General features: G+C 57.7%; 1 protein-coding gene across 1 annotated transcript; it reads left to right on the top strand.

The window, feature by feature from the left end:
- Positions 1–197: 197 nt before the first annotated feature.
- TIE1 (tyrosine kinase with immunoglobulin like and EGF like domains 1) lies at positions 198–23,977 on the top strand. Its single transcript, XM_007480298.3, has 23 exons — positions 198–810; positions 1,027–1,344; positions 1,450–1,560; positions 7,498–7,653; positions 7,784–7,915; positions 8,141–8,281; positions 8,666–8,794; positions 8,964–9,109; positions 9,960–10,104; positions 11,007–11,165; positions 11,310–11,447; positions 11,527–11,826; positions 11,936–12,226; positions 12,320–12,510; positions 14,192–14,402; positions 14,558–14,668; positions 14,753–14,943; positions 18,793–18,906; positions 19,065–19,135; positions 19,870–19,910; positions 20,114–20,210; positions 20,699–20,798; positions 23,538–23,977. Exons 1-23 carry the CDS (start codon positions 759–761, stop codon positions 23,607–23,609), a joined length of 3,417 nt encoding a protein of 1,138 aa, XP_007480360.2. The 5' UTR covers positions 198–758; the 3' UTR covers positions 23,610–23,977.
- The last annotated feature ends 600 nt before the right edge of the window (positions 23,978–24,577 follow it).

Below are 24,577 nucleotides of genomic sequence, written 5' to 3'. Positions count from 1 at the left end.
GGTGTGGGAGGGTCCCCCCAGCCAGAGGACAACCCCCAGAGTGGCCCCTCTGTGCAGATGAGGCACCCTCTGATGTATGTCTGCCCACCCCCTCCCAGCCAGGACAATGGCCCTTCCCCTCCCCCTCTCCCAGCCCCTAACCCTCCCCCTGAATGGTCGGAAGCCCAGCCTGTTTCCTCCTTTTCCTGCCCAGGGGCTGGGAGGGGGCAGGGTGGCCAGCCGGAGAAGGAGAGGGAGGGGGCATCATGGTGCCCACTGCCCTGGAGGGTACCCGCTGCCCTGGGGGGGTTCCTCCCTGGTGTCCTGCCCAGTCTGGGCACTGACCCCTTCCCCTTCCCCGTGGGAGACACCGGGAGTCCCTGAGAAAGGAAGGGAACCCCAGGTTTCAGAGGTTCCAGCCCCTGCCTCCACAACTTCCCGTCCCCCTCTCACTCCCCACCCCAGCAGCCCCAGCGGCCTCATTTCCTCCTGGGGCCGGGAGAGGAGGACCAGACACAGCAACCCAGGCACCAGCATCAACACACACACACTGACCCACAGCCACTGATGGAGACACACACATTGGTGGGCAGACACACTCACTGACCCAGCTACACACCCACTGTGTTCACACACGCTCTGACTGGTCCACACGGATGGGCAGAGACCTCTACCAATACAGAAGCCGGCTGTGACCGACAGGGAAACAGAAAGGCCTTCCGCACATCCAGAACCAAACTGGGCCGCACACCGGAGTCCTGGCTGACTAGCCCTGGGCCATGGGCCAAGTAGGCCCCCTTCTTCTCCTCGTCTTGCTCACCTCCCACGAAGGTAAGTCTCACCCCCAGAGCCAAAGCTCTGGCCTATTTTCTGTCCTGCCGGCCCTCTCGCCAGTTGCCGAGGATGGCCTGGGCTCTGTGGGGACGAGGGGTCCTGGTCCATCCGTGGTTGGGGTCCTTCAGAAAGTCCTGGTCACGAGGGGGGAGGTGAGAATGCAGGGTATGGGTCAGCTGGATGAGGGGCTCAGTCTCCTGCCTCGCACCCTAGGCGCAGCCATGGACCTTACCCTGCTGGCAGACCTTCGCCTCACCGACCCCCAAAGATTTTTTCTGACCTGTGTGTCTGGGGAGCCTGGGGCAGGGCGGGGCCTAGATGTCTGGGACCCTCCGCTGCTTCTGGAGAAGGACGACCGCATTGTTCGGGCCTTCCCGCCCCGGCAACCCCTGCACTCTACCAGGAACGGATCTCGTCACATCACCCTTCGAGGCTTTTCCCAGCCCTCGGACCTCGTTGGTGTGTTTTCCTGCATTGGCGGGACTGGGGCCCGGCGCACACGTGTGATCTATGTCCACAATAGTCCTGGGGGTAAGCTGGAACTGGAGGGGGGGGCATTGGGGGGGGAGGGCTAACGTGGGGGCTTGGGGCCGATGCTGGCCGGACCCCCCTCCTGACCTCACCCTGGGCTCTCAGCCCACCTGCTCCCAGAGAAGGTGACTCACACCGTGAATGCTGGGGACACAGCTACGCTGTCCGCTCGAGTCCGCACAGAAAAGCAAGTGGACGTCATCTGGAAGAGTAATGGTGAGTGCTCCCCCATCCCATGCACGTCTACCACCGGAGAGACAAGCTCTGTGTGGCCTTGGACATTCCCTCCCCCTCCTTGGGCCTCGATGGGCCTCTGTGTTCCAGTCTGTAAAATGAGAGATGGGCAACATGGAAGGGCCCCTGCACATCCTGGGATTCTACAAAGAGGGGCCAACCCACTCCATCACCAGCACTAACAGTTCCCAGCTTTGCCTCATTCCCCCTTGATGCCACACGTAAATGACCTTCCTCACCCACCTAGCTGGTCAGTCAGTCTCTCCAGTGTTCTAAATGTTTCAGAGAGATTTTGGATTCGTTGGCCTGGCATTCAAGGCCCCCCACCCTTTGGCACCACTGCCCTGTCCAGCTGGGTCATGGTGTTCTCTGCCACAAAGTTTAAGCTCCAGCCAAGCCAGAGAGAAGGCTCCGTGAAGACGGGTTTCCCCATATCTAGACCCTTGCTCGGGTGTATCTGGAGGACAGGCAGGCTGTTGGTATTCCATCTGCCCCAGCAGATTTTCCTGCCTCCTTCATTTGCAGGCTCTGATGCTGAGCTCTGAGGGAGATAGAGATGGGGCTGAGGGAACCATCAATGAATAAGGTGGGCCCCTCTTAATAGGAAGATAGGCTCTTGGCTCAGATATCCATCCTCCAGAGAAGGAGATGATAGAAGCCAGTTAGTTATTATAGCAGAGGGAGGGAATATTCTGAGCTGGGGGAATCAGGGTTGGCTTCATAGAGGAGGCAGCATTGGAGCTGGCCCCTGGAGGGTGCAGGGAATGCCAAAAAAGAAGTATCCCAAGCCAGGTGCTAAGCTGGAAAGCTGCAGGATTTGTCAGGGTGGGCGTGAGATTTGAGGAGCATTAGCCCGGCTTCAGGACTGGGACAATCGGAGGCAGAAGGCCACCCTGGTCTGGTATTTCTCCTCCCCAATTCTCCCTACTATCTCTTCTCTCTGCCTTCATTTCCCATACCCTCCCTCCTTCTCCTGGCACTCAGACCACCCCAGCCCACCCCCAGCATCTCCCTGCAGACAGCCCTGTTCCAGCTGGCCCGTGTCTCCCTCCACCTGCCTCATTTCAGACTGGTGGCCCTGCTCTCTTGGGAGTTACCTCCTCCACCTCTTCCAGCGCCTCCTTGACTCAACGACCTGGTTTTCTTTCCACTGACACGTGCCTCCATACCCCCCTCCTCTCACAAGCATACGACTGTGGCCAAGTGGAAGGGCAGGCATCCTTGCCTCCATCTCCTGTGAGACCCTAACTCTGGCTCCATCTCTCAGAAACTTGTCCTCCTTTCAAGTCTGTCCTCCTTGGCTTCCGAGCCTTCCCTTCTTCCCTCCAAGTGGGCACCAGGCTCAGTCATTAGTGTGCCCTTCGGGCCCCTTTCCTCCTCCTCACGGGCTTTAGTTACACAGTGCCACCCAGCTTGTGCCCTGGCTTCCCCCAGCCTTCACGCTCACTTTGGCCACATCCTGACTTGTCATCACATCAGTTCTGGAAGGCTCCCAAACTCTTCCCTGACCCCCCTTCCCCATGCTTCACTTCTTGAACTTGACCAGGCATACGGCTCTGGCCCTTAGCATCTGTGCAACTTTGGGAAAGTCCTTTCACCTGTCTGAGCGTCAGTGAATTCATTTGTAAAACAGGAATAACCAGAATACAATCATCCACTTCATGAGGACCGCAGGTGGTGATGGGTGTGATGCAGGCATCCGCCATTGCTATAGAGGCAGCATGGTGCAGTGGTTAGAGCCAGGCAGACCTGGTCTCAAGCCCTCCCTCTAATACCTAACTGGCTGGGTGGGTTGCCTCAGTGCCCCAGGCAAGTAACTCCAAGATACTAAAGGGGGACTATTCTTCCTCAGTGGGGAGCATCTTCTCCTTGAGAATTCCCTTTCCCAGTGACATGGCAGATCTGCTCTCAAATAAAATGGTTCTTATCACTACTATCACCGCCATCATCTTCATCATCATCACCTTCATCTTCATCACCATCATCTTCTTCATGATCATCAATGCTGCCTCCTTTGCGTTCCCAAGCCTCCTCTCTTCTATTCACCCACACATGCATACCATACAACACACATACACCACACATATACATATGTGTGCACACACATACACACACGCTTCATTCTGTTCCCACTCCCTTGTCTGGGCTGAAGCCCATGGTCAACCATTTCATCCATGCCCTTGAGCTCCCCCTCACCCCAGAATCCAGGTCCCCGGGACTGCTCACTTGAATGCTCAGCCCCAAATCACCACCCCTACCCCCAACTCTCTGCCTCCCCAAGGGCCATACCACACAGCCTGAGTCTCTCGCCTTTTGGTGGGTCTGGCTCTGTCACAGTGTGTCCCCCCATTGATCCTTCCCGGCTCCATGTCCTCCACAGATTTCCTTCTCTGAGGGAACCTCCAAACTTCATTCAAGTCATTGATAAAAATGTTAACTAGCCCAGGAATCCACACAGATGTCCAGGGAACTCCCCTGGAGACTTTCTGCATCATGCTAACACAGACCTAATAATGATTCCCCATTCAATCCACCTTGCTATGCCATCTTCCAGCTCCTTCTCCATCTTGGGAGGTCCCAGGAGACTTTGCCAAGTGCCGTGCTGAAATCCAGACAAATGGTACCCAGTAATACACCCTGCCCTGCCCTGATGGAAAAGATCTAAAGCCGGCGTGCCCTGCCCCTCCTTCTGGACCCCTCCTTATTAGCTCTTAAGGCACACAGCTTCCTTTTGAACTCAGCACTCGGGGCTGGAAGACATGAAGGGGTGGGTAGGGTTCCCAAGGACCTGGGAGGCTTGAACACATTTCCAAGCAAATGAGAAGGAGGCCTTGGAGAGAGAGGAATTGGCAATCTGGGAAGGCAAAGGGATGAGATCTGGGGCAAGGAACTGGAGGCAACAAGAAGGGAAGGGGGTCAGAGCCCAAGAGGAGGCTAGAGATAATAGGGAGGTGATGGGGTCAGATCTGCATTTTAGGAGGGTCATTTTGATAGCTGAGTAAAGGGCAGATTAGAATGGGGAAAGACCAGAGGCAGGGAGACCACCCAGCAGGTTAAAGCAATAGTCCACATAGGAGAAGACAAGGAACCATACCAGTTGTGGCGCTTCTCCGTAAGCCGAGAGAAGGGGGCATGTATCAGAAATGTTACAAAGGCAGAAAGAACTGGACTTCACAATTGATTGGACAGAGGAGGATGAGAGAGTGAGGAGTGGAGGATGACACACACGTAGGTTGGGGGGCCTGGAAGGATGATGGTGTCCTCCACAATAATAGGGGAGTGAGGACGAGGGAAGAGCTTGAGGAGAAAGGGAATGAATTTATTTCTGGACCTGTCCAGTTTAAGATGTCCAAGAGGCAGTTGGAGGCTGGGAGAGAGGTTAAGGCTGGGCGAATGTCTGCACTGCACAGAGATGATCACTGAATCCATGGGAGGTGCTGAGATCACCAAGTGAAACAGTATAGAGAGAGAAGAAAAGGGAGAAGGGAGGCAGGGAAGAACTTGGATCAGAGATTGAGGAAAGAGAAGCTTGGGAGCAGAGGCTGTGGAGGATGAGGGAAGGAAAGAAGGCAACAAGGTGAACTGGATTACCGAGCAGTGGTGAGAGCCCCAGAGAAGTTGTCGATACAGACCCAAATAGAGGGAATTCAGATGTTTGTGACGCAGCCAAGCAAAACTCCACAGCCAGGGAGTAGGGACAGATAAAGAAGAAACCAGAATGGACCCCAAGCTTTTCTTATCACTCTCTTCTACATCTTTAGCCTTTCCCCTCTAAGAACTCTTTCATCTCTGCTAATAATAATAATAATCACGTTATATAGAATTTTACATATTTTATCTTTTTTTATTTTTATGACATCCTTAGAAAGTAGATGCTGTTATTATCCTCATTTGACAGATAAGGACTCTAAGAGAGACACAGATGAAGTGACTAGCCTCGAGTCATATAGCTAGTAGCTGTCTGAGGTGAAATTTGAACTCTGGTCTTCCTGCACCATCTAGCTACCCCCACAAGCCTTTGCTGTGCCCTTAGCGTATATAACTCCTCAGTCTTTGGCCTGGTCCTCCTGCCCCACGTGTTAGCCCCGTGCAGATGTTTCCTGAGCACCCCACACACCCCTCCCTCCAAACCTGCTCTTCCTCCCAGCCACCCCTCCCTGGTGTGCCCAGGCTTCACCTCTCTGAGATTATGGACACCTCTCGGAGGCACCGTGTCTGGGCATCTTTGCGTGCTCATCCCCGGCCCTGCTCGCCACTGCGAGACCATGTCACATTCATGCTTGATAAAGCACTTTCCTGGTGCCAACCCTGTCGGTTAGGGACCCTCACTGGCCAGGGCTGGGCATCAGAAGGAGAATGGACAGGAAAGCAGAAGTGAGAAGCAGCGAGTTACTAAAAAAAAGTGTCAGAGAAGGAGACAGGAACCCCACGGGTCGGGGGACAGAAAAGGAAACGGGTGAGCCCGGCCAAAGGAAGGCTTCCTTTTTCCGGGAGCAATGGCCATCTGGGAGTGGCTCTCTGGACCATGTCGGCGTTCCAGCGTGAGCGACCTGACCAAGCCGGGGATGAGAGCGGGCTAAGCTGCTGAAGAGCTGGGCAAACTGTCCCCCAACAGCTGGGGATGCGTCAGAGCAGAGGAAAGAGCTGCTGGCTGGTCCCTGGGACGGCCTATGAGCCAGAAGGCCAGACATGACCTCCCAGCCACCACCAGGGGAAGAGGGTCACAGGGCATCCATCCTTCCCGAGTACAGCCCCGCCACTCGGCTACTGCGTAACTCGGGAAGAATCTGTCTGCCATTTTGTCCTCGACTCCCCTGCCCTGGCTGGAAGGCACCTGAGAAACAGATTAGGAAAGCCCCAATTCCATTCCGCTGGCCAAGCTTTGGTGAAGGGCTTCCAGTGTGTTCAGCCCTGGACAGGCCGTAGGACAGACTTTGGTGGCAGCATGCAGGGCAAGTTCAGGACAAGCCTCAGGCTGCCTCTGAGCCATTTGGGAGCCAGAAGCCCTGGGGAACTCAGCCAGAGAAGCTAGGAGCTGGTGAGGGAGACAGCCCATGTAGCGAGCCCGTGCCATCCACTTCCAGGCACCCATCCCCGGCTCACATCTGTCTGTAGGTAAAACTGCCCCAGGGCTCCCTCCTGGCCGCCCATGCCCATACCGCTCTCCTCTCCATCCCAATTCCACGGGTCTGGGGCCCACAATTCAGATTATCCCTTACTATTGGCCCTCTTGAGGCAGCCCCAGACTCAGTGTACCTCCCTCTAGCTTCCCCCAGGGCTTCTGGCTCTGCCCTCTGCAAGGACCAAGCAGGGCAGGTTTAACCCCTGCTCCAGAGAACCAGCCACCGTTCGGATACTTGGAGGCGGCGGTCCTGGCCCCTCCAGCTTCTCCAGCATAAACATGCCTTCCCCTGTCCAAATAGCTTGGAGCCCCCCAGCCCCATCCCTGTCCCCTCTATGACTTTCTCTCTCCCCCATCCAGGCCAGTTCAGCTCCTAGAATGGGCACATCACGTGGCTCCTATGCTACAGCAATGGACAACCTAGGCGGGCCTCCTCCCCTTTCTGCCTCCCCACCCCCTCCCCGGAGGGCATGCCCACCCTTGACTGGGCCTGGGGGCTCCCGAGTGTGGCATCTGTGTCTGTCTCTGCCCCCATGAAGCTCCCAGCCAAGGCAGCACTGAGGCTGGGAGGACTTGATGAAGCTTGCTTTTAGCTCATGCCAGGAGGGAGATCCGCTTGGGGAATGGGGTGCTGAGGCGAAAATGGAAGCAAACTCACCCCCCAAGCCCCAAGGGGCCTCCTCTGCTCTGAGCCCCGAGAGAGCCCAGGGACGCAAGCAGAAAGGAACCTTCCATGGAAGCCTGAGCAGAGGGCCAGGCTTGCGCCCTGACTTTCCTCCTCTTTATCTCCTTCCCAGGCTCCTACTTCTATACCCTGGACTGGCACGAGGCCCGGGATGGGAAATTCACGATGCAGCTTCCAAACCTGAGGGCCTCCGACGGGGGCATCTACAGTGCCACCTACCTGCAGGGCAACCCCCTGGCCAGCGCCTTCTTCAGGGTCATTGTCCGAGGTCAGAGCTGGCACGAATGCAGCCTCCGGGGGTGGGGGAGGGAGGAACACGGGCCGGGCAATCCATGAGGCTAATGGGCAGGGGCACCCGGGGAGGGAGGCAGAGCCGGCCGGTGCCTTCTCTCCTCCAGGTTGCAGTGCAGGGCGCTGGGGGCCAGGCTGTGCCAAGGACTGTCCCAGCTGCCTGCATGGTGGCATTTGCCACGACCAGAATGGCGAGTGTGTGTGTCCCCCCGGCTTCACAGGCACCCGCTGTGAGCAGGGTAAGGCGTCCGTGAATCAAGGAGTGGGGTGGCAGCATCCTGGAGGGTTGGGGCACAGCGTTTGGGGGGAGGGGCTGGAATGGGGCCAGTTCTCGGGGAAGGGGCAGAGGGTGGCCCGGGAAAAGGGTCGGGAGATAGTGGGGAGCCTCAGGAAGTCCTGAGAGGACTCCTGGGGCGCAGGGCCTGAGGTGGGAGCACGCCCACCCATACACGTGCCTATCCCAGCCTGCAGAGAGGGCCGATTCGGTCAAGGCTGTCAGCAGCAGTGCCCGGGTGCATCCCGCTGCCGTGGCCTCACCTTCTGCCTCCCAGACCCCTATGGCTGCTCCTGTGGGGCTGGCTGGGGTGGCAGCCAGTGCCAGGAAGGTAAGGAAGTGCTGCTTTTGTCCATGTGGCCTGACAGTCTGACCACCCCCCCCCCCCAGAGGACGCCTCTTTCCCCCGCCCACTTCATCCTCCCAGGCCAGGGCTGGGCGGTCAGAGAAAGGCACACACAGAGATGGCCCGTCCTCCAGAAGCTTCCACTGTAAAGGAGAGAAGAGGCCAGCTAGAGGGCCCATCCCATATACTTGCAGACTAGAAGGAAGGTCACCGGCCAGGGGAGACTCCTTGGCTGCCAGGCCGCAGGAAGTCGGCCTGCAGAAGCTGGCGGTGTAGCCTCTGTCTGCCCCTCCTGCCTGTGGCCCCTCCATCTGCCCTTGCTCCCTTCCTTCCTCCCTCCTGCTTGGCTAATGCTCCTCTGCCCCTCAGCTTGTGCCCCGGGCTGGTTTGGGGCATCCTGTTACCTGCAGTGTCGATGCCAGAACGGAGGCACCTGTGACCGATTCACCGGCTGTGTCTGCCCCTCAGGATGGCACGGGGAGCACTGCGAGAAATCAGGTCGGAGAGGGCTTGAGAGGAGGAACGGGGGGCCAGGGCCGACAAGGGGGGCCGCAGGGCGTCCCCTCCGCACGGACGGCCATCGGCTGCCTCCTGACCTCTCCAGGGCTCCTTAGGGGGCCGCGTGCTCATGGAGGCACACACAAACCCGAGTATCTCCACCCCCCAGACCGAATCCCAGAGATCGTGAACATGGCCTCAGAGCTGGACTTCAACATGGGAGCCAAGCCTGTGGTCAGCTGTGCAGCGACGGGGAACCCACCCCCTGTGCGGGGCAGCATGCAGCTACAAAGACCCGACGGCACCATCTTTATGGTCAGCACCCGTCCTCGCCCCTCCAGCTATCTGTGATCTCGAACCCCCCCACGGTTGGCGCACCCGGACCCCCTCCTGGCATCTGAACCACTGCGGATCACCTGGGGCAAGGAGTGGAAAGAGCCTGGGCTGGGGGGGGCAGGGGACCTCCGCTTCAATCCCCGCCATGTCTCCTGCCCACGTGACCTGGGCGAGTCACTTTTCCCTGGGCCTCGGTTTTCTCATCTAACGGGAGAGGGTCGGGCCCTGCTTTTGTGTCTAGATAGATGAGGCTCTAATCCTGTGAGCGACCCACCCGCTGCTTTCTTAGCCTTCTGGGCAGCCCTTGGCTGGCCTCATGTCCACTTTGCCCTCAGCCGGAGCCCCTTTTCTGGCAAGTCACACACACATGCACAAGCACACATGCATGCACACACATGCACACACGCACGCACACATATGCACACACGCGCACACGCACGCGCACATATGCACACGTGCACACACGTGCACACATGCACACGCGCGCACACACACGCACACCTCTTGCAGGAGAGCTTCATCCATCCTCTTCTTCATAAAATGAGTTAGCCTGGGTTGTCCCCAGTTCTGTTGGTCTTCCATAGCCTCCTCCAGGAGAGGTGGCCAGCGGGAGTTTTATAGAGGGGGCCTCATGAGTTTCCCCACCTCCTGGAGAGGGAGATGCTACAGGGGTGCGAGCCTCCCCGTGGTGGAGGGGGATTTGCCCAAGATTAACATGTCGGAGGTGGGACTCGCACCCAGGGCTCCTCACCCCGCACTCTCCCTGGCTGCCTCTCCATGGATGTGGGCCGTGAATACACGCCTCTGTCTATGTGCTAACGCTCCCCAGCCATCCAAAGCCATCATGGAAGTGGACAAGACCACGTCGGAGTTCCAGGTGCCGCCCGTGAGCCCCACAGACAGTGGCCTCTGGGAGTGTCGCGTGTCCACATCCGGCGGCCAGGACAGTCGGCACTTCAGGGTCAACATCAAAGGTGAGAAGGCCCTCTTTAGCTATCACTCCCAGCGTGGTACCAGGTCGAATGTGATGTGCCTGCCATCCTCTCGTTAGGCACAGGCAATAAACTACATTCTTTAAAACTTCCAGGGGAAAAGCAGCTGGGTGGCTCAGTGGATGGAGAGCCAGGCCCAGAGATGGGAGGTCCTGGGTTCCAGTCTGGCCCCAGACACTTCCTAGCTGGGTGACCCTGGGCAAGTGGCTTGACCCCCGTGGCCCAGCCCTTCCCTCTCTTCCGCGTTAGCGCCAAAGCTGATTCTAAGGCAGAAAGCCAAAGGTTTTATAAAAAAGATTGTGGGAAGCAGACATGGCACAGTGATTGGCATCAGCTGTTTTATTCAGCTGGGTTCCAGAGTCCGAACTCAGAGCCACGGATGGGCGAGAGGCCTGCTCAGAAAAAGCCCTTTACTTCAGTGACTGCTCCTGCGAAGGGGCCACTCCACAGGTAGTGAGTTCCCTGTTAGATACAGGCTAGAGGGTCACTTGGAGGGATTCACGCTTGAGGAAGACCAAACAAGGCGACATGGAAGGCAGGATTCCAATGGTGGAATGTGATTCTTTCAAGGTTTCGCCCTGGCAGAGGGGCTCTTCCCACCACCCCGCAGGGTCTCCTTTTGGGGTGATCTTGGGTGTTTCACAGAATTGGGGCTCCAGAGGCAGAAGAGACTCCAAAGGGTTCTGGCCCTCCCCCCATTTTATGGATGAGGAATCTGAGAGCCAGGCTGCGTGGGTGTGGAGCAGTGATGCCCCTCCCCCCCAGGTCACCCCAGAAATGAGTGTGGATCTAGGCCTGGGAGCTGGGCCTTTTCCCAGCCCGGGCAGTGTGGCCTGGAGCGCATCTCCTCAGGAGGTGGCCTTTATACGTGCCCCCCCCCCCAGTTCCTCCAGTGCCCATGGACCCCCCCAGGCTCCTGGCTCGCCTCAGCCGACAACTCGTGGTCTCGCCGCTGGTGCCCTTCTCCGGGGACGGGCCCATTTCTTCAGTGCGCCTGCGCTACCGGCCCCTGGACAGCTCTGCAGCCTGGTCCACCATCGTGGGTGAGTGAGCCGAGGGGGAGGGGGAGGGGAGGGGGAGGGGAGGGGGAAGGGAGGGGGAGATGAGAGACACGGAAGGGAGGAGCCCCGCGGGCACCCTGCCTGGCCTCCCTGCCCTTCGGACCACGCTGACTTGCCTTCCCGCAGTGGACCCCAGCGAGAACGTGACCCTGATGAACCTCCGGCCTCAGACCGGGTACGAAGTTCTGGTGCAGTTGAGCCGCCCAGGAGAAGGGGGTGAGGGCAAATGGGGGCCAGCCTCCGTCATGGCCACGGACTGCCTCGGTGAGAGTCCCGCCCATCCCCGGGGGCTTGGGGCCCTCCTCCCTCCCGGCGCCGCCTAACCCTTCACCTCCGCCGGCAGAGCCCACGCTGCGCCCCCGGCTGGAGGACTGGCACGTCGAGGCCCCGGACCAGCTTCAGGTGACCTGGTCCCTGCCGGCCGGGCCGGGTCCGCTGGTGGGCGACGGCTTCCTGTTACACCTGTGGGACCCGGCAGCACGGGGCCAGGAGCTGTACAAGAACGTCACGTCCCTCCAGGCACGCGCCGCGACGCTGAGCGGCCTCGTGCCCGGCACCTTCTACCAGCTGGAAGCGCGGCTCTACCACTGCACACGCCTGGGCCCCGCTTCCCAGCCTGCTCGCGTGCTCCTGCCCCCCACCGGTACTGGGCCAGGAGGGGGGAGGGGCAGCGGGGAGGGACGGGCGCTCGGGGCTGGGGCGCAGGGGGCTTGGGAGGGCCAGAGGGCCACCCGTCCTCCCCGCCTCCCCAGGTCCCCCCGCGCCGCGGCTGCTCCGGGCTCAGGCCTTGTCCGACTCGGCGATCCGGCTGACCTGGCAGCGTCCCGAGGCTCCGGCCGGCGCCATTGCCAAGTACATCGTGGAGCTGCAGGCGGTCGGAGGCTCGGGGGAGCCCTTGTGGGTGGACACGGAAGGGGCCGAGGACACGAGCACCATCATCCACAGCCTCAACGCCAGCACGCGCTACCACTTCCGAGTTCGAGCGAGCGCTCAGGGCCCGGGAGACTGGAGCGACGTGGCCGAGGAGTCCACGCTGGGGAACGGTGAGGGGCGGCCAGGGAGGGCGGGGGCGCCCACCCCCTCCGGCCCTCCGGCCCGGCCAGCCTCTGATCATCCCGTCCTGTCCTTCCGCTCAGGGCTGGAGAGCGAGGGCCCTGCCCAGCAGAGCCGAGGAGCGAGCCCGGGCCTGGACCGGCAGCTGGTGCTGGCCATCGTGGGCTCCGTGTCGGCCACCTGCCTCACCATTCTGGCCGCTCTCCTGGCCCTGGTCTGCATCCGCAAAAGCTGCCTCCATCGAAGACGGACCTTCACATACCAATCAGGCTCGGTCAGTGAGCTGCAGCCATCCCACCCCGGGTGTGGGTGTCAGAGCCTCCCCCCTCCTCCCCCCTCGGGGTGCCCTCCTGGCAGTCTGTCTGTCTGTCTGTTCCTACGGAAACCGCCTGTTGGGTGCACTGCAGACCCCCCCCCCCCCCCCCTGTCTGCCCTCTGTGTCAGGAGGAGGGAAAGACCAAGGATTCCCCGAGGATGAGGGTGGGCTGGGCCAGGCCTGATTCCAAAATGTAAGGTAAAGAGTCAAAAAAAGAAGAAAGAAGGTAGAGTGAAATTGGGCCCAAAACGAGTCTGTAAAGTGCTCCGCAGACCTTCCAGGGATCTATTGCTATCCTTAGAATAGTTAGCTCCTTTCCTTGGGAAGGGCACCAGCATGGGGCAGGGAGACACCCTTCAGGAATAGGGGTGCTTGCCCTGCCCCGGGAGCCGGACAGGTGCGGAGATCAGGGAAGGTTTCCTGGAGGAGGTGACACTGATTCAGGAAGAAGTCTGCTGGACAAGCTTAGGAGAGGATTGTGGGCACGGGGTGCAGAGGCCCCGAGGCCTTCAGTCAGGACAGCAAGGAGAGAAGCACTGGAGCCTGGAGGGCCTGGAGGGCCAGGCGCCTTCAAGGGTGCGCTTTAAGGGAACTGCCAGCCCAAAGGTTCCTGGGGGAGGGCCAGAGTGAAGAAGGCCAGTCTGGCTGGACCCTGGGGTGGGGGGGAGGGCAGGAAAGGGTATGACCGGAAAAGCAGGAAGGGGCCTGCTTCTGGAGAACATTAATGCCAAGCAGAGGAGTTCTGGTTTGGTGTGTAAAGCATCAGTAACCCCGTGTCAGCTTGGACCGTCCCCAGCGCCCTGGCCCAGGAGCAGGCCCTATTTAACATTCTTAGCGTGGATGGATAAAGGCTCGGAGGGTTCCTTCATCCATCTCGCTGATGGCCCAAGGCCGAAAACTACCTGGGAATTTAAGCGAACCATAAATTCAATCTTGGGAAATGAGGCCAAGAAAGCAAATGCTTTCCTGATGCTAGAGGTCGGGGAGTGAAGAACGCCAGACCGTGTTGAAGAGTATTATGTTCGGGAAGAAGGGGGAGCCGTTTTACCACACACACCCCCAGATCTCCACAGAATCTGGTGCCATCACCACTGGTGCAGTTCTGGGATCCACAGGCCAGAGGAAGAACATTGTTGAGTTGGAGGCTGTCCAGAGCAGGGCAACCAGGGCAGGGAAGGGCCCGGAGCCATGTCCTGTGGGGACCAGCTGTAGGAACCAGGCATGCTTAACCTAGAGAAGGGAATCCATGGCTTCAGGTCTCTGAAGCACTGTCATGTGGAAAAAGAGATCAGCCTGGCCCCAAGAGGGCAGAACAATGGGGAACGGAACGATAAGCGGACCCTACAGGGAGGCGGATTGAAGCTTTGGGTCAGGGAGAACTTCCTAGCCCAGTGTGGAAGGGGCTGCCTCAGAGGTAAAGGGTGGACCCTCCCTAGAGGCATTAGATACGGGGTTCCTCCTTCAGGAACTGCTGGCTTTACCTGTGTCTGTCTGGCAGGATGGCTTGTTTCCCTCCGGCCATGAATGGCTCGGGGCACACGATCCTATGCCCATGCTTATCTGTCTGTCGCTCTGGGCCTAGACTGATTGCTGGCCCTGATCTCTTCGCCTGAAGTGACGCTCTATTCTGTCCCCAAAGGGGGAAGAGACTGTCTTACAGTTCAGCTCTGGGACCCTGACCTTGACCCGCCGCCCAAAGCCCCAGCCAGAGCCTTTGAGCTACCCTGTGCTGGAGTGGGAAGACATCACCTTCGAGGACCTCATTGGGGAGGGTAACTTCGGCCAGGTCCTTCGTGCCATGATCAAGAAGGATGGGCTGCAGATGAATGCGGCTGTCAAAATGCTTAAAGGTACTCGCCCTGTCCCAGCCTCTCCCTGAGCCTAGCCAGCCCTGACGCCCCCTGAACTGCCCAGAGATGGCCCAAGCCCCCAGCCCAGTCGAGTCCACTCTTCCCAGCGCTGAGCCCCCAGGCTTGATTTTGATACTCACTCCCACTGGGTCCAGAGTTCGCCTCCGAGAATGACCACCGGGACTTTGCCGGAGAACTGGAGGTGCTGTGTAAGCTGGGCCACCACCCGAATATCATCAACTTACTGGGTGCCTGTGAAAACCGAGGTGAGGCCCCTTCCCCCTCGTACCCCTAACCCCTGAGCCCAGCTTCACTCGCCCATCTCTGACACTCCTCCACCCCCACCCCAGGGTACCTGTACATCGCCATCGAGTATGCGCCCTATGGGAACCTGCTGGACTTCCTTCGAAAGAGCCGTGTGCTGGAGACAGACCCCGCCTTTGCCCACGAGCATGGCACGGCCTCCACGCTCACGTCCCAGCAGCTGCTGCGCTTCGCCAGTGACGTGTCCAAGGGCATGCAGTACCTGAGCGAGAAGCAGGTGCTGCCCACGGGGAGCTGGGGAGAGAGGGCAGGGGGAAAGAGGAAAGCTAGGGAGATCCATCAAGGGGCCTCCACTGTGTGGTGCCCAGGGAGAGGCTTTCTCACCCCAAGGTCCAGGTTTCCACCCCCATGAGAAGCCTCTTGTCCGGGCCTAGTGTCAGGGACTCAGTCTCCCTACTTCCTTTCCTCTTCTACTGACCAGACTCCTTTTCTCCCTGGCTGCCTCTGAAGTGGGGAGAAATTTGGGGTAGGGAGGCCAAGCAGCAGGTGATAAGAGCCCTCAATGGAATGGTGTCGGGGCACCTCCGAGGGATGGTGTGGAGACAGAAACTAAAAGACTCGTGTGTGGATTTCTATACGTGCAGTGAATAGCCCTACCTAGGCTGTAAGCCCAGGGGACTGGAAGGCTGACGGTGCCCTCAAGAGTAAGAGTAGATTCTGAAAGAGGGAGCAGATAGATGACTCAGGGGGCTGAGAGCCAGGCCTAGAGATGGGAGATTTGAGGTTAAAATATGGCCATAGACCCTTCCTAGCTGTGTGCCCCTGGGCAAGTCACTTCACCCCCATTGCCCAGCCCTGAACACTTTTCTGCCTTGGAACCAGTACACGGTATTGATTTTAAAATGGAAGGTGAGTATTATTTTTTTAAGGGCCCGTGGTCATCTCTGTGGAGGGCTGAGAGAAAAGAGAAGTGAGTCCAGAACAGAAGGGGAGGTGGAGACACTCACAGTGAGTTGGGAAGAAATGAATGAAAATTCCCCTAAGTAGCCTTAGAAGGATCTGGCAGACAAGAAGGAGAACAGAGACAGAGAGATTGGGAGAGAGAGAGATTGAGAGACAGAGAGAGATTGAGAGACAGATGGAGAGGGAGAAGGAGGGAGAGAGACAGAGAGATCATGAGAACCAGAGGGAAAAAGCTCTTCGGGAGGAGACGGTGATTCCCAATGTCAGAGGCTGCAGAGCACTGAGAAAGGACTGTTTGACTTGGCAACTAAGAGATCACTGGTGACTGCTGAGAACTCGATTTCAGTGGCGATAGGAAGTCAGAAGCCAACGGCCACAGGTGGTGAAGAGAGTGAAGGAGTGGAAGCAGACGCAGGAAACAGAGCAGCCTCCCTTCTCAAGGTGTAGAAGAAATCTAGGACAACCACTGAGGAGAATGGATGCAGCCGCCACAGTAGATGGGGAGAGAATGAAGATAGAAGGGGAGAGCAATGGATTCCAGAAACCATTCTTAGGCTCCTGGTATATAAAAAGTGCCGCGCTTAAGGCTGGGCACACAAGGACAAAGTTTACGCTGTCCTTGCCCTCAAAGAGCTTACATTCTGCTGTTCGGCCAAGGAGAAGGCAGGAACATTTCCCAGACAAGTAGATACAGGGCAATTCCAGGTGGCAGGGTCCTAAGTGGAAGAGGGAGGGAGGTATCGCAGGCAAAGGGGCATTTGAGCCGAGCCATAAAGAAGGATGAAGATTTCAGAGACTAAATTGGGGCAGGAGTCCTTTCAGGATGTCTGTGAGCCTGTGCAAAAACATGGCGGGGAGGAGAAGATGCAATGTCAAGTAATGGACAGAATTCTTTGGAGAATACTTAGTAAGTCGTTGGTTTTCACTGGAACTGAGGCAAGAGTATGTAAAGGTGAATAGGAGGAAATAGAACTGGAAAGGAAGGTGGAAGATTCAGCAAAGGAGGGTCTTAAGTATCAAGCTGATCATGTATCCTAGAGGCAATAGGGAACCACTGAAGATTCTTGAGCAGAGGAATGACCTGGTCAGACAGACCTGTGCTACAGCAAGAATATATGGACACTGGGTAAAGGATGGAAAATCAAGTTAAGTTAGTAAGTCGGTGAGTCCATAAATATTTACGAACTGTGTCTGATACAGTGCCGATAAAAGCAAAGTCAAAAAATAATCCCTTCTCTCAAGCTGCTCACAGTCTAATAAGGGAGATGGCCATAAACAACTACGTACAAACAAGCTTGAGCCAAGCTATGTTGGCGCTAATCCACAGAGGGCAGGCACTAGCTGAAAGCTAATGAAAAGGACTCCTTACAGAAGGTAGGACCTTAGCTGAGATAGAAGGAAGCCAGGAGGCAGAGATGAGGAGGGAGAGAGAACAACTGGCCAATGGAAAAGCTTGGAAATGGGAGAGGAAGTTGGGTTTGTCTCTGGATCCCAGAGCAGAGTCTATGGAGCAAAGTTAAGATGGAAGAAGCCTGGAAGAGCAGGGCCAAAATGATGGAAGGTTCTTAAAGCTAAACAGGATTTCATATTTGATCCTGGAAGAAAAGAGACCAAGTAGGAGGTTGTGGCAAGAGAGGGGATGAACACCTGGACAAAGCTGGTGGGTGCAGAGAGGGGGGCAGGCATAGGATCCCCAAGACTTGGGGGCCAACTAGACGGGCGTCTTCGGAGCCCTTGGATGACCTAGATTCCTCCAACAGAGGTGGGGGAGAAGAGTCCTGCAGAAAGGGAGCTGAGGGGTAAGGAGCCTGGGAACAGCTGCTGGGGGAAGACCAGTGAGAGACGAGTGCGAGGACTCCGAGGCTCTGTTCTGGGTCCTCTGCTTTTTTCCCTCTATAGTGTCACACTTGGTGATCTCCCCAGTCCCCAAGGATTCAGTTGTCTCTCCTGAGTTTCAGAGCTGTATATCCAACTACTTACCGACATCCCAAATTAGACGTCTCATTGGCATCTCAAACTGTGACACACTGACCATTTGCAGTGCCTCCAGAGTGGGGCAGAGCCTGCCCAAGCCTTTACCCAGTCTGGGAATGGGTTCACCTTTCCAGAAGGGTCCTGGCTAATCTGGCTGGGCTTATTACTCTCCACCTACAGCTGGCCTGAGATCTGAGGCAATGAGGCATGGTAGGCTAACATAAAGAGACCTGAATTTAGAGGAAAAGGAGCAGAGTTCAAATCTCCCCTCTGCTACTGATCATTTTTATGACCTTGGACCAGTCTCACATCCCACAATATTCAAACTCCTCATCGGCTATATATATATATATATATATACACACACACACATGTTATGTGTAGGAAGGAGTTGGACAAGATCACAGAACCCTAGAATTTGAATATTGGGAGAGACTGTGGGAGCATCTAGTTTGACCAATCCCACTAGATTGTGAATGGAATCGCTTCCTCTTTATCCTTGAGGCAGCACAGACCAACGCCTGTGTCCGGGTGTCCCCCAGCCCCCCTCATTAAGGAGCCCCCTGTTAGCCCTCGCCCTCCTGAACCTAGGAGGCCCTGCCTAAGCTGCAGAAGCTTTGGGGTCATGAAGGACCCAAGGGATGTTTGCCCACACCCAGACAGTCTGTATTTCCCAGGGAAGTCAAAACTGACCCTTTATGAAAGGCGATTTACAAACCCCTCCCCCTTAATCCAGTGTCTATCCCTAAAACAACCCCGACCCAGGACCCTTCCTGCTCTGGGCCCTCCGTGCCCCAAGCCCGTGGTGTCTCTGTGGCCTGCTGCCTGTCTATACGCATACTGTATGTACTCTGCACTTTTGGTGCCCAGCCCCAACGTAGCTCTTCCTTTGCTCTATGCCCCTGCATGCCCTTGCCCTTGCATCCACAGGGGCTTCATGGTCTATGCCTGCTCCATGACGTTCCTTCGCATTCTCATCCCGAGACTCCCAGGGAGCCCTGTTGTTCTTACACCTGAGCCACAACGCCCTGAACCCCTCTCCTCTCACCTCTGCACCACACTTGGACCCCTGTCCTCGCACCATGCCCTCTAGTTCTCTGTTCTCAGCCCTAAACTTCCACACCCTGTACCCCCCATGCCCTGGGCCCTTCTCAGCCCTGGACCCACCATGCCCCCATGTCCCCCAAAGTTCATCCACAGGGACCTGGCGGCCAGGAATGTGCTAGTGGGAGAGAATCTGGCCTCCAAGATTGCAGACTTTGGCCTGTCTCGGGGGGAAGAGGTCTACGTGAAGAAGACAGTGGTGAGTCTGCACCCTCCCAGCCTAGTTCTCAGGGACCCCAGAAGCTTCCATGCCCCCCTAATCACCCTAAATCCTAATATCCTCCAGTACCCTTCCCTGCCCCCCTCTGGCCCTCAACATGACCATGACACTCTCATTTGGTGTCTCCTCGGACCCAGGGTCGGCTCCCTGTTCGCTGGATGGCTATTGAGTCCTTGAATTATAGCGTCTACACCACCAAGAGTGATGTGTGAGTGTGAAAGGGGCTTTAGGGGAGAAGCAGCTATGGCTTGGGGAGAAAGTGGCAGGGTATGGATGGAGAAGGGCGATGGGACGGAAGAGAGAAGGGGTGAACAGGTGAATGGAAGGAGACAGGCTGACCGGGATAGATAGGAGAAGGGGGGATTCAGTGGGGGGAGGGGGGGCTTAGGGAGAAAAAGGGGCCGGTGAGCGTGAAGGGGAGGAAAAGAGCACCAGATAGGTCTGGGGGGAGGGAGGGAGCAGGGGAGTCTGGGACTTCTTCCTGAAGGCTTGGGAGCCAATTGATGCCACTGGGGATAGGGCTAATCCCTTCTCCTTGGTTCTCCAACAGACATCCTGGGGTCAGAGAAGTGGCAAAGTGTGGGGAGCCACGGAGGGTGTGGGGGGCTTGGCCTGGGATCAGGGGATGTTGTCCCCCGCCCTCGGGCACTGAAAACCTTGCTCAGCGCCACCACCACAGGAGATGGGTAGGGAGCGGCAGGGGGCATCGAGTGCCTTGGGACCCTTGTCCTGTCCCTCCCCTCCGTCTCCGGGTAGATGCCTCCTCCCAGCCCAGAGGCCAGGAGGAGAAGGCGATATTGTTCCATCCTCTAATCCATTGTTCCTCTGGGACACTGGGACCTTGTTGTCCCTCAGGGATGCCCAGCTGGGGCCCTGAAAAGGGATGGGATGAGTCTCCATGTGTGGCCACCCTGACTCACCCATCCTATGTTCTCTTTGCAGTTGGTCCTTTGGGGTCTTGCTCTGGGAGATCGTAAGCCTTGGTAAGTCACCCAGCCCTCCCATCCCCATCCCAAACGGAGGCCAAGCCCCCAAACCAGTCACTGTCGTCCCCCACTCTCAGCCGCCACCCCCCAGCTGGCTCCAGCCCAATCTCATCCACCCCCTCCTCCACCTTCCCCATCATAATCCCTCCCTGGTCGGGGGAGGAGTCTGGGGGGCTCTACAGCCAGGCCTCCTGTTGCAGGGGGAACGCCATACTGTGGCATGACTTGTGCTGAACTCTATGAGAAGCTGCCTCAGGGTTACCGGATGGAGCAACCTCGAAACTGTGATGATGAGGTGTAAGTGAGGCCCTGCCCCTTCTGCCCCACACCCTCGAGGGCCCCGGGGCCTTTGGACTGAGTGCTGGCAAAGCAGGTCTGGGAGCCAGGGATGGGCCACTCCCCAGCCTGCAAAAGGGGGTTCTGGGCCTTCTGCCTCCTCAGAGGGAGGCCGTGCCCCTCCCCACCTCCCAGGCCCGAAGGTCAGGGAGCTCCCACTTAGCGTCCAGTCTCACGTTCACCCACCATCATGCCGGGGCTGAGGATCCTGGACCTCCAAACTCCCGAGGCCCAAAGATCTACAAGCTCCCACCTCCTGGGCCTGAGAGTCCATGACCCCCCCCAAACCCAGATCTGAGTCAGGGACTCCACCAGACCTCCCATCTGCCCCCCCCCCAGCCCCAGATCTGAGTCAGGGACTCCACCAGACCTCCCATCTGCTGCTCAGCGGCACCACACACGCATGCACATCCCCGGGGATCTGAGGGCCAGTGACCTGCACCCCACAGGTATGAGCTGATGCGCCAGTGCTGGAGGGATCGCCCCTACGAAAGGCCAACCTTCGCCCAGATCTCCCTACAGCTCGGCCGCATGTTGGAAGCCAGGAAGGTGAGCCCAGGACGGGAGGCCGAGCCCCAGCCCCTGGTCCTGGGGGAGAAGTCAGCTCCGGGGACCCCCCCCAGCCTGCTGCCAGGGCCCTGCTCGCCCTCTCTCCTGGAGGCCGGACACAGGCCCCAGCTCCGGCTCCTGGATCCGGCCTCTCCCCCTTCCATCCCAGCCTTAGTGAGGAGCTCAGCGGACAAGGAAATGAGCAGGAGAAGCGCCAGGCCGAGCACTGTGTCCCCAGAGCCATGCCCCCACTCAGCCTCGTCCCTTTATTCAGCTCCCCCTGGACGCTGGGCCTTGCTCCAGGCGGAGAAGCCCGAGTCCCTTTGAGAAGGAGGGAGCAGATGATACGGGTGGGGAGGGATGGGGCACCCCGGAACTGGCTCTGAAAAGAAGGGAGGGACATGGTGAGGGTGAGGGTGAGGGGTGGCAGCGGCCCTGGGGGAGGCCATTCCAGGCATGGGGACGACAGGACAAGGACCGCAGGCCCAGCAGCCCATTTTGGCTGGAACACAGCCTAGTGGGAGGAAAGGTGGCAAACACAGCCTGGGCCTTGTAGCTCGCAGAGGCCTCGATGCCTCTACAAGGCGGATGGGATGTGATCGTTCGGAAAGCTAAGGAGGAAGGGGCAGTTCTGGCAGCTTGTGAAGAAGGGTGGCACTCGGCCGGGCACGCTGGTCAAGGGACTGCTGCCTCAGGGCAACCTCCCAGGCCCCTTCCGGCTCTGAGGTTCTGTGCTTCTAGGGAGGGAGAGAGGGAGCCCTGGACTAGGGCAGTGGGAGAAGGGCCATTTCAGGCTGGAAGGTCCCTGGCAAGAGTGGGCATCTGATGGGGCATGGGGGCTCCCGATAGGAAAAGGGAGAGGCAGGGGTGACTAGGAAGCCGAATGGGCCTCCTGACAGGACTCTGGGAGTTGGGAGAAGAGGCAGATTTTGGAGGGGAAGAAAATGAATTCAGTTTGGGACAGGCTGACCGTCCACTGGACAGAAATACATCAGGGACTCAGGAGGACAATCAAAGCTAGACTTGGAAATAACTACTGAGGCCAAAGGAGAAAAGAGGCAGAGAGTGGTGTCATTCGGAAGATCTGAATTCAAATCCTGCCTCAAGACATTGTATGACCATTTACAAGTCACTTAACCTCTCCTCCTCTGTACTTTCCAGAGTTATATCTCTTAACATTGGTAAACCCCTTTGCACATCTTGAATTGTGGTAAAAGTGCTGAGGACTGGGGAAGGTTATCAAGAGAAACGGAGGAAGACCAGTCAGAGATGTAGGAGAAGAACCGGGAGACGCTGGGGGAAGGGAGGTTGTGAGGCTTTGATCCCCTTTGCTTTAGTCTTCTCTTGCCACCAACAATCAGTTAAGAGAAGGCCTTGGAGCTGAGAGAGCCAGGCCTAGAGATTCCAAGATGGAGGGTAAAGGTTTGGGCTTGGTTTTCCCAAGACACAGACGGACACAGACAAGGAGGGAAGGCCTTTGCCGCTTTCCCCAACGTTGCATACCTGGCAAAGGGCCATTCAGCCTCTGCTTGAAGGCCATCCCATTCTGGGACATCTCTTACGGTTTTTCTACCACATCCGAACCAAGCCAGGCCAAGCTCATTCCTCCTCCTGGACCTGGTGTTCTGTTGGGTCCAATTATTTGTGATCCATTTGGGGCTTTCTTGGCAAAGAGACCAACGTCGTTTGCCATGTCTTTCTTGGCTCATTTTAAAGATGAGGAAACTGAGGCCAAAAGGGTCACACAGCTAGTATGTGTCTGAGGCCAGACTTGAACTCGAGAGCAAGACTGGTGTGGACAAAGTGCACAGAGTCCTCCTTAAACGACGCCAGATGGGAGTCTACCAGCCGTCACCTTCCTATTCCAGGCAGAGCCCGCGAGCTCTTTCGGGGGGGCTGTCACATGGAAGAGAGGTCAGGCTTGCTCCACCGGACCCCGAGACACCACCAAGAGGCCAGTGGAGCCCCCCGAGAGCTCAGCCCCGCTTTATAGTCCTGGAGAGCCCCAGGCCCTACGGGGCCTGCTGGGGCCTGTCACCTTTCCAAGTCTCGCCTCGGTAGACTCGGCTGTTCTCAAGCCCTTTGGGATGCTGCCTCGGACACGGCTCAGTCTTCTGCAGCCAAGTCCCTGAGGAAGATGGGGATGGCATGAGGCCCAGATCCCAGGGCTGATCATAGACTCACATCTGGTCCCTCCGTTCTCTAACCTCATCGGCCCCACGTCACTGTCTGCTCCCCAAGAACTTTGGGAGAAACTGTTGCATGCCTTCCTTGCAGCCAGGCATGTGAATCATAATAAGTATGCCCCAACACTCTGAGCCTTCTCCAGCCTCCTAGCCTTTGTCCTCAGCCCCAGGAAACTGGGCTCTCTTGGCAGTCATGGAATCTGGAGCTGGAAGTTTGTTTGTTTTTTTAAACCCCTTTTACCTCCTGTCTTGGAATCCGTGCTGTGTATTGGTTCCGAGGCAGAAGAGCGGTCAGGGCTAGGCCATGGGGGTGAAGTGACTTGCCCAGGGTCACCCAGCGAGGAAGCATCTGAGGCCGCATTGGAACCCAGGACCTCCCGTCTCTAGGCCTGGCTCTCCATCCACTGAGCCACCCAGCTGCCCCCTGGAAGTTTTAAAGAATGTAGTTGATTACCTGTGCCTCACTAGGGGGCAGGAATGGAGATTATCTCCTCAAGGCTGGCTCTAGGGCTGCCCTCTAATGCCAACACCTCTCCCTCTCTCTCTCTCTCAGGCGTATGTGAACATGGCGCTGTTTGAAAACTTCACCTATGCAGGTATTGATGCCACCGCAGAGGAGGCCTGAAAGTCAGCAGTGGTGGCGGCGGCTCTGGCCTCCCTGCGGGCCCTTCAGCCTCCTGATGGACAGACGTACACAAACTGACCTCCCCCGCGTGGGCCCATGAAGCCCCTGGGATCTCGGGCCAGACCAGCCTCAGTGAATCATGTTTTCAGTTTTTGAATAGAAGGGGCACAGATGGTGGTGCCAGGATCCTTGTGCCAGCCCTGGACAGTGCCTTCTGCCTTTCCCCTCCCAGTGCAGCTATTGCCCTTCCATTGAGTCATTATTGCTCCCCAGTAAGGAATCCCCCTCCCTGTAGTTAATCCTTCCCCACAGACTCCTGCCCCCTCCTCTCCCCTCTTTGGGACAATAAAACATTGGTTATGTCCCGAGTGGTGCTGCGCTGCATTTCCCCACCCTTGGGCAGGCTGGCTTTTCCTGTAGACTGGGGGGTGAGGGAAGGCAGGGCAGGTAAGTCAGATGACTCCGACGGGCTCCCAGGGCTCCCCGGGGGCCTGCACTTGGGCCCTGCCTGGCACCCACACTCTCCTGGATAATGATTCCTCCATCACATCAAGAAAATGGATTCAGCGGCTCTGTAGAAGATGGATCGGAGAGGAGAGTCTGGGAGCCCTTGGGAGATGGTCATAGGGTCCAGGCAGAGATGAGGAGGGCCTGAACTGGGGGGGAGCCGTGGAGGTGGCGTGGACCAGATCTGGCCGCTGATTGGATGGATGGGAGAGGCAGGAGTCCAGGGTGACCAAAAGGGCAAATCTGACTAGAAGGAGGGGGAGACGATGGGGTTTGGGAGGAACATAGTTGGGCTTGAGAAGCCAGCTGAACCTCCAGGTGGTGGAGTCCGGCCAGCCATTAAACATCCAGCAAGCTCAGGAGGAGACCTGGGAGCCGCCTGCCCAGGGAAGAGAACAGCCATGAGTCAGAGTGGATCAAGAGAGCCTTGAGAGTAAGGCGGCGGCCAGAGGTGGCACTGA

The sequence above is a fragment of the Monodelphis domestica genome, chromosome 2 (genome assembly GCF_027887165.1).
Source record: "Monodelphis domestica isolate mMonDom1 chromosome 2, mMonDom1.pri, whole genome shotgun sequence".
In the NCBI taxonomy this organism is placed as follows: Eukaryota; Metazoa; Chordata; class Mammalia; order Didelphimorphia; family Didelphidae; genus Monodelphis; species Monodelphis domestica.
The sequence above is the reverse complement of the archived record's forward strand: the minus strand, read 5'-3'. Positions and strand labels throughout refer to the sequence as shown.

What these genes read in the sequence shown, in the direction of transcription:
- TIE1 (XM_007480298.3), top strand. Translation starts at nt 759, where the DNA reads ATGGGCCAAGTAGGCCCCCTTCTTCTCCTCGTCTTGCTCACCTCCCAC. An exon ending in CATGGCCACGGACTGCCTCG is followed by an intron (nt 11,448 to 11,526) that starts GTGAGAGTCCCG and finishes CTCCGCCGGCAG; the next exon opens with AGCCCACGCTGCGCCCCCGG. An exon ending in TCTACGTGAAGAAGACAGTG is followed by an intron (nt 18,907 to 19,064) that starts GTGAGTCTGCAC and finishes CCTCGGACCCAG; the next exon opens with GGTCGGCTCCCTGTTCGCTG.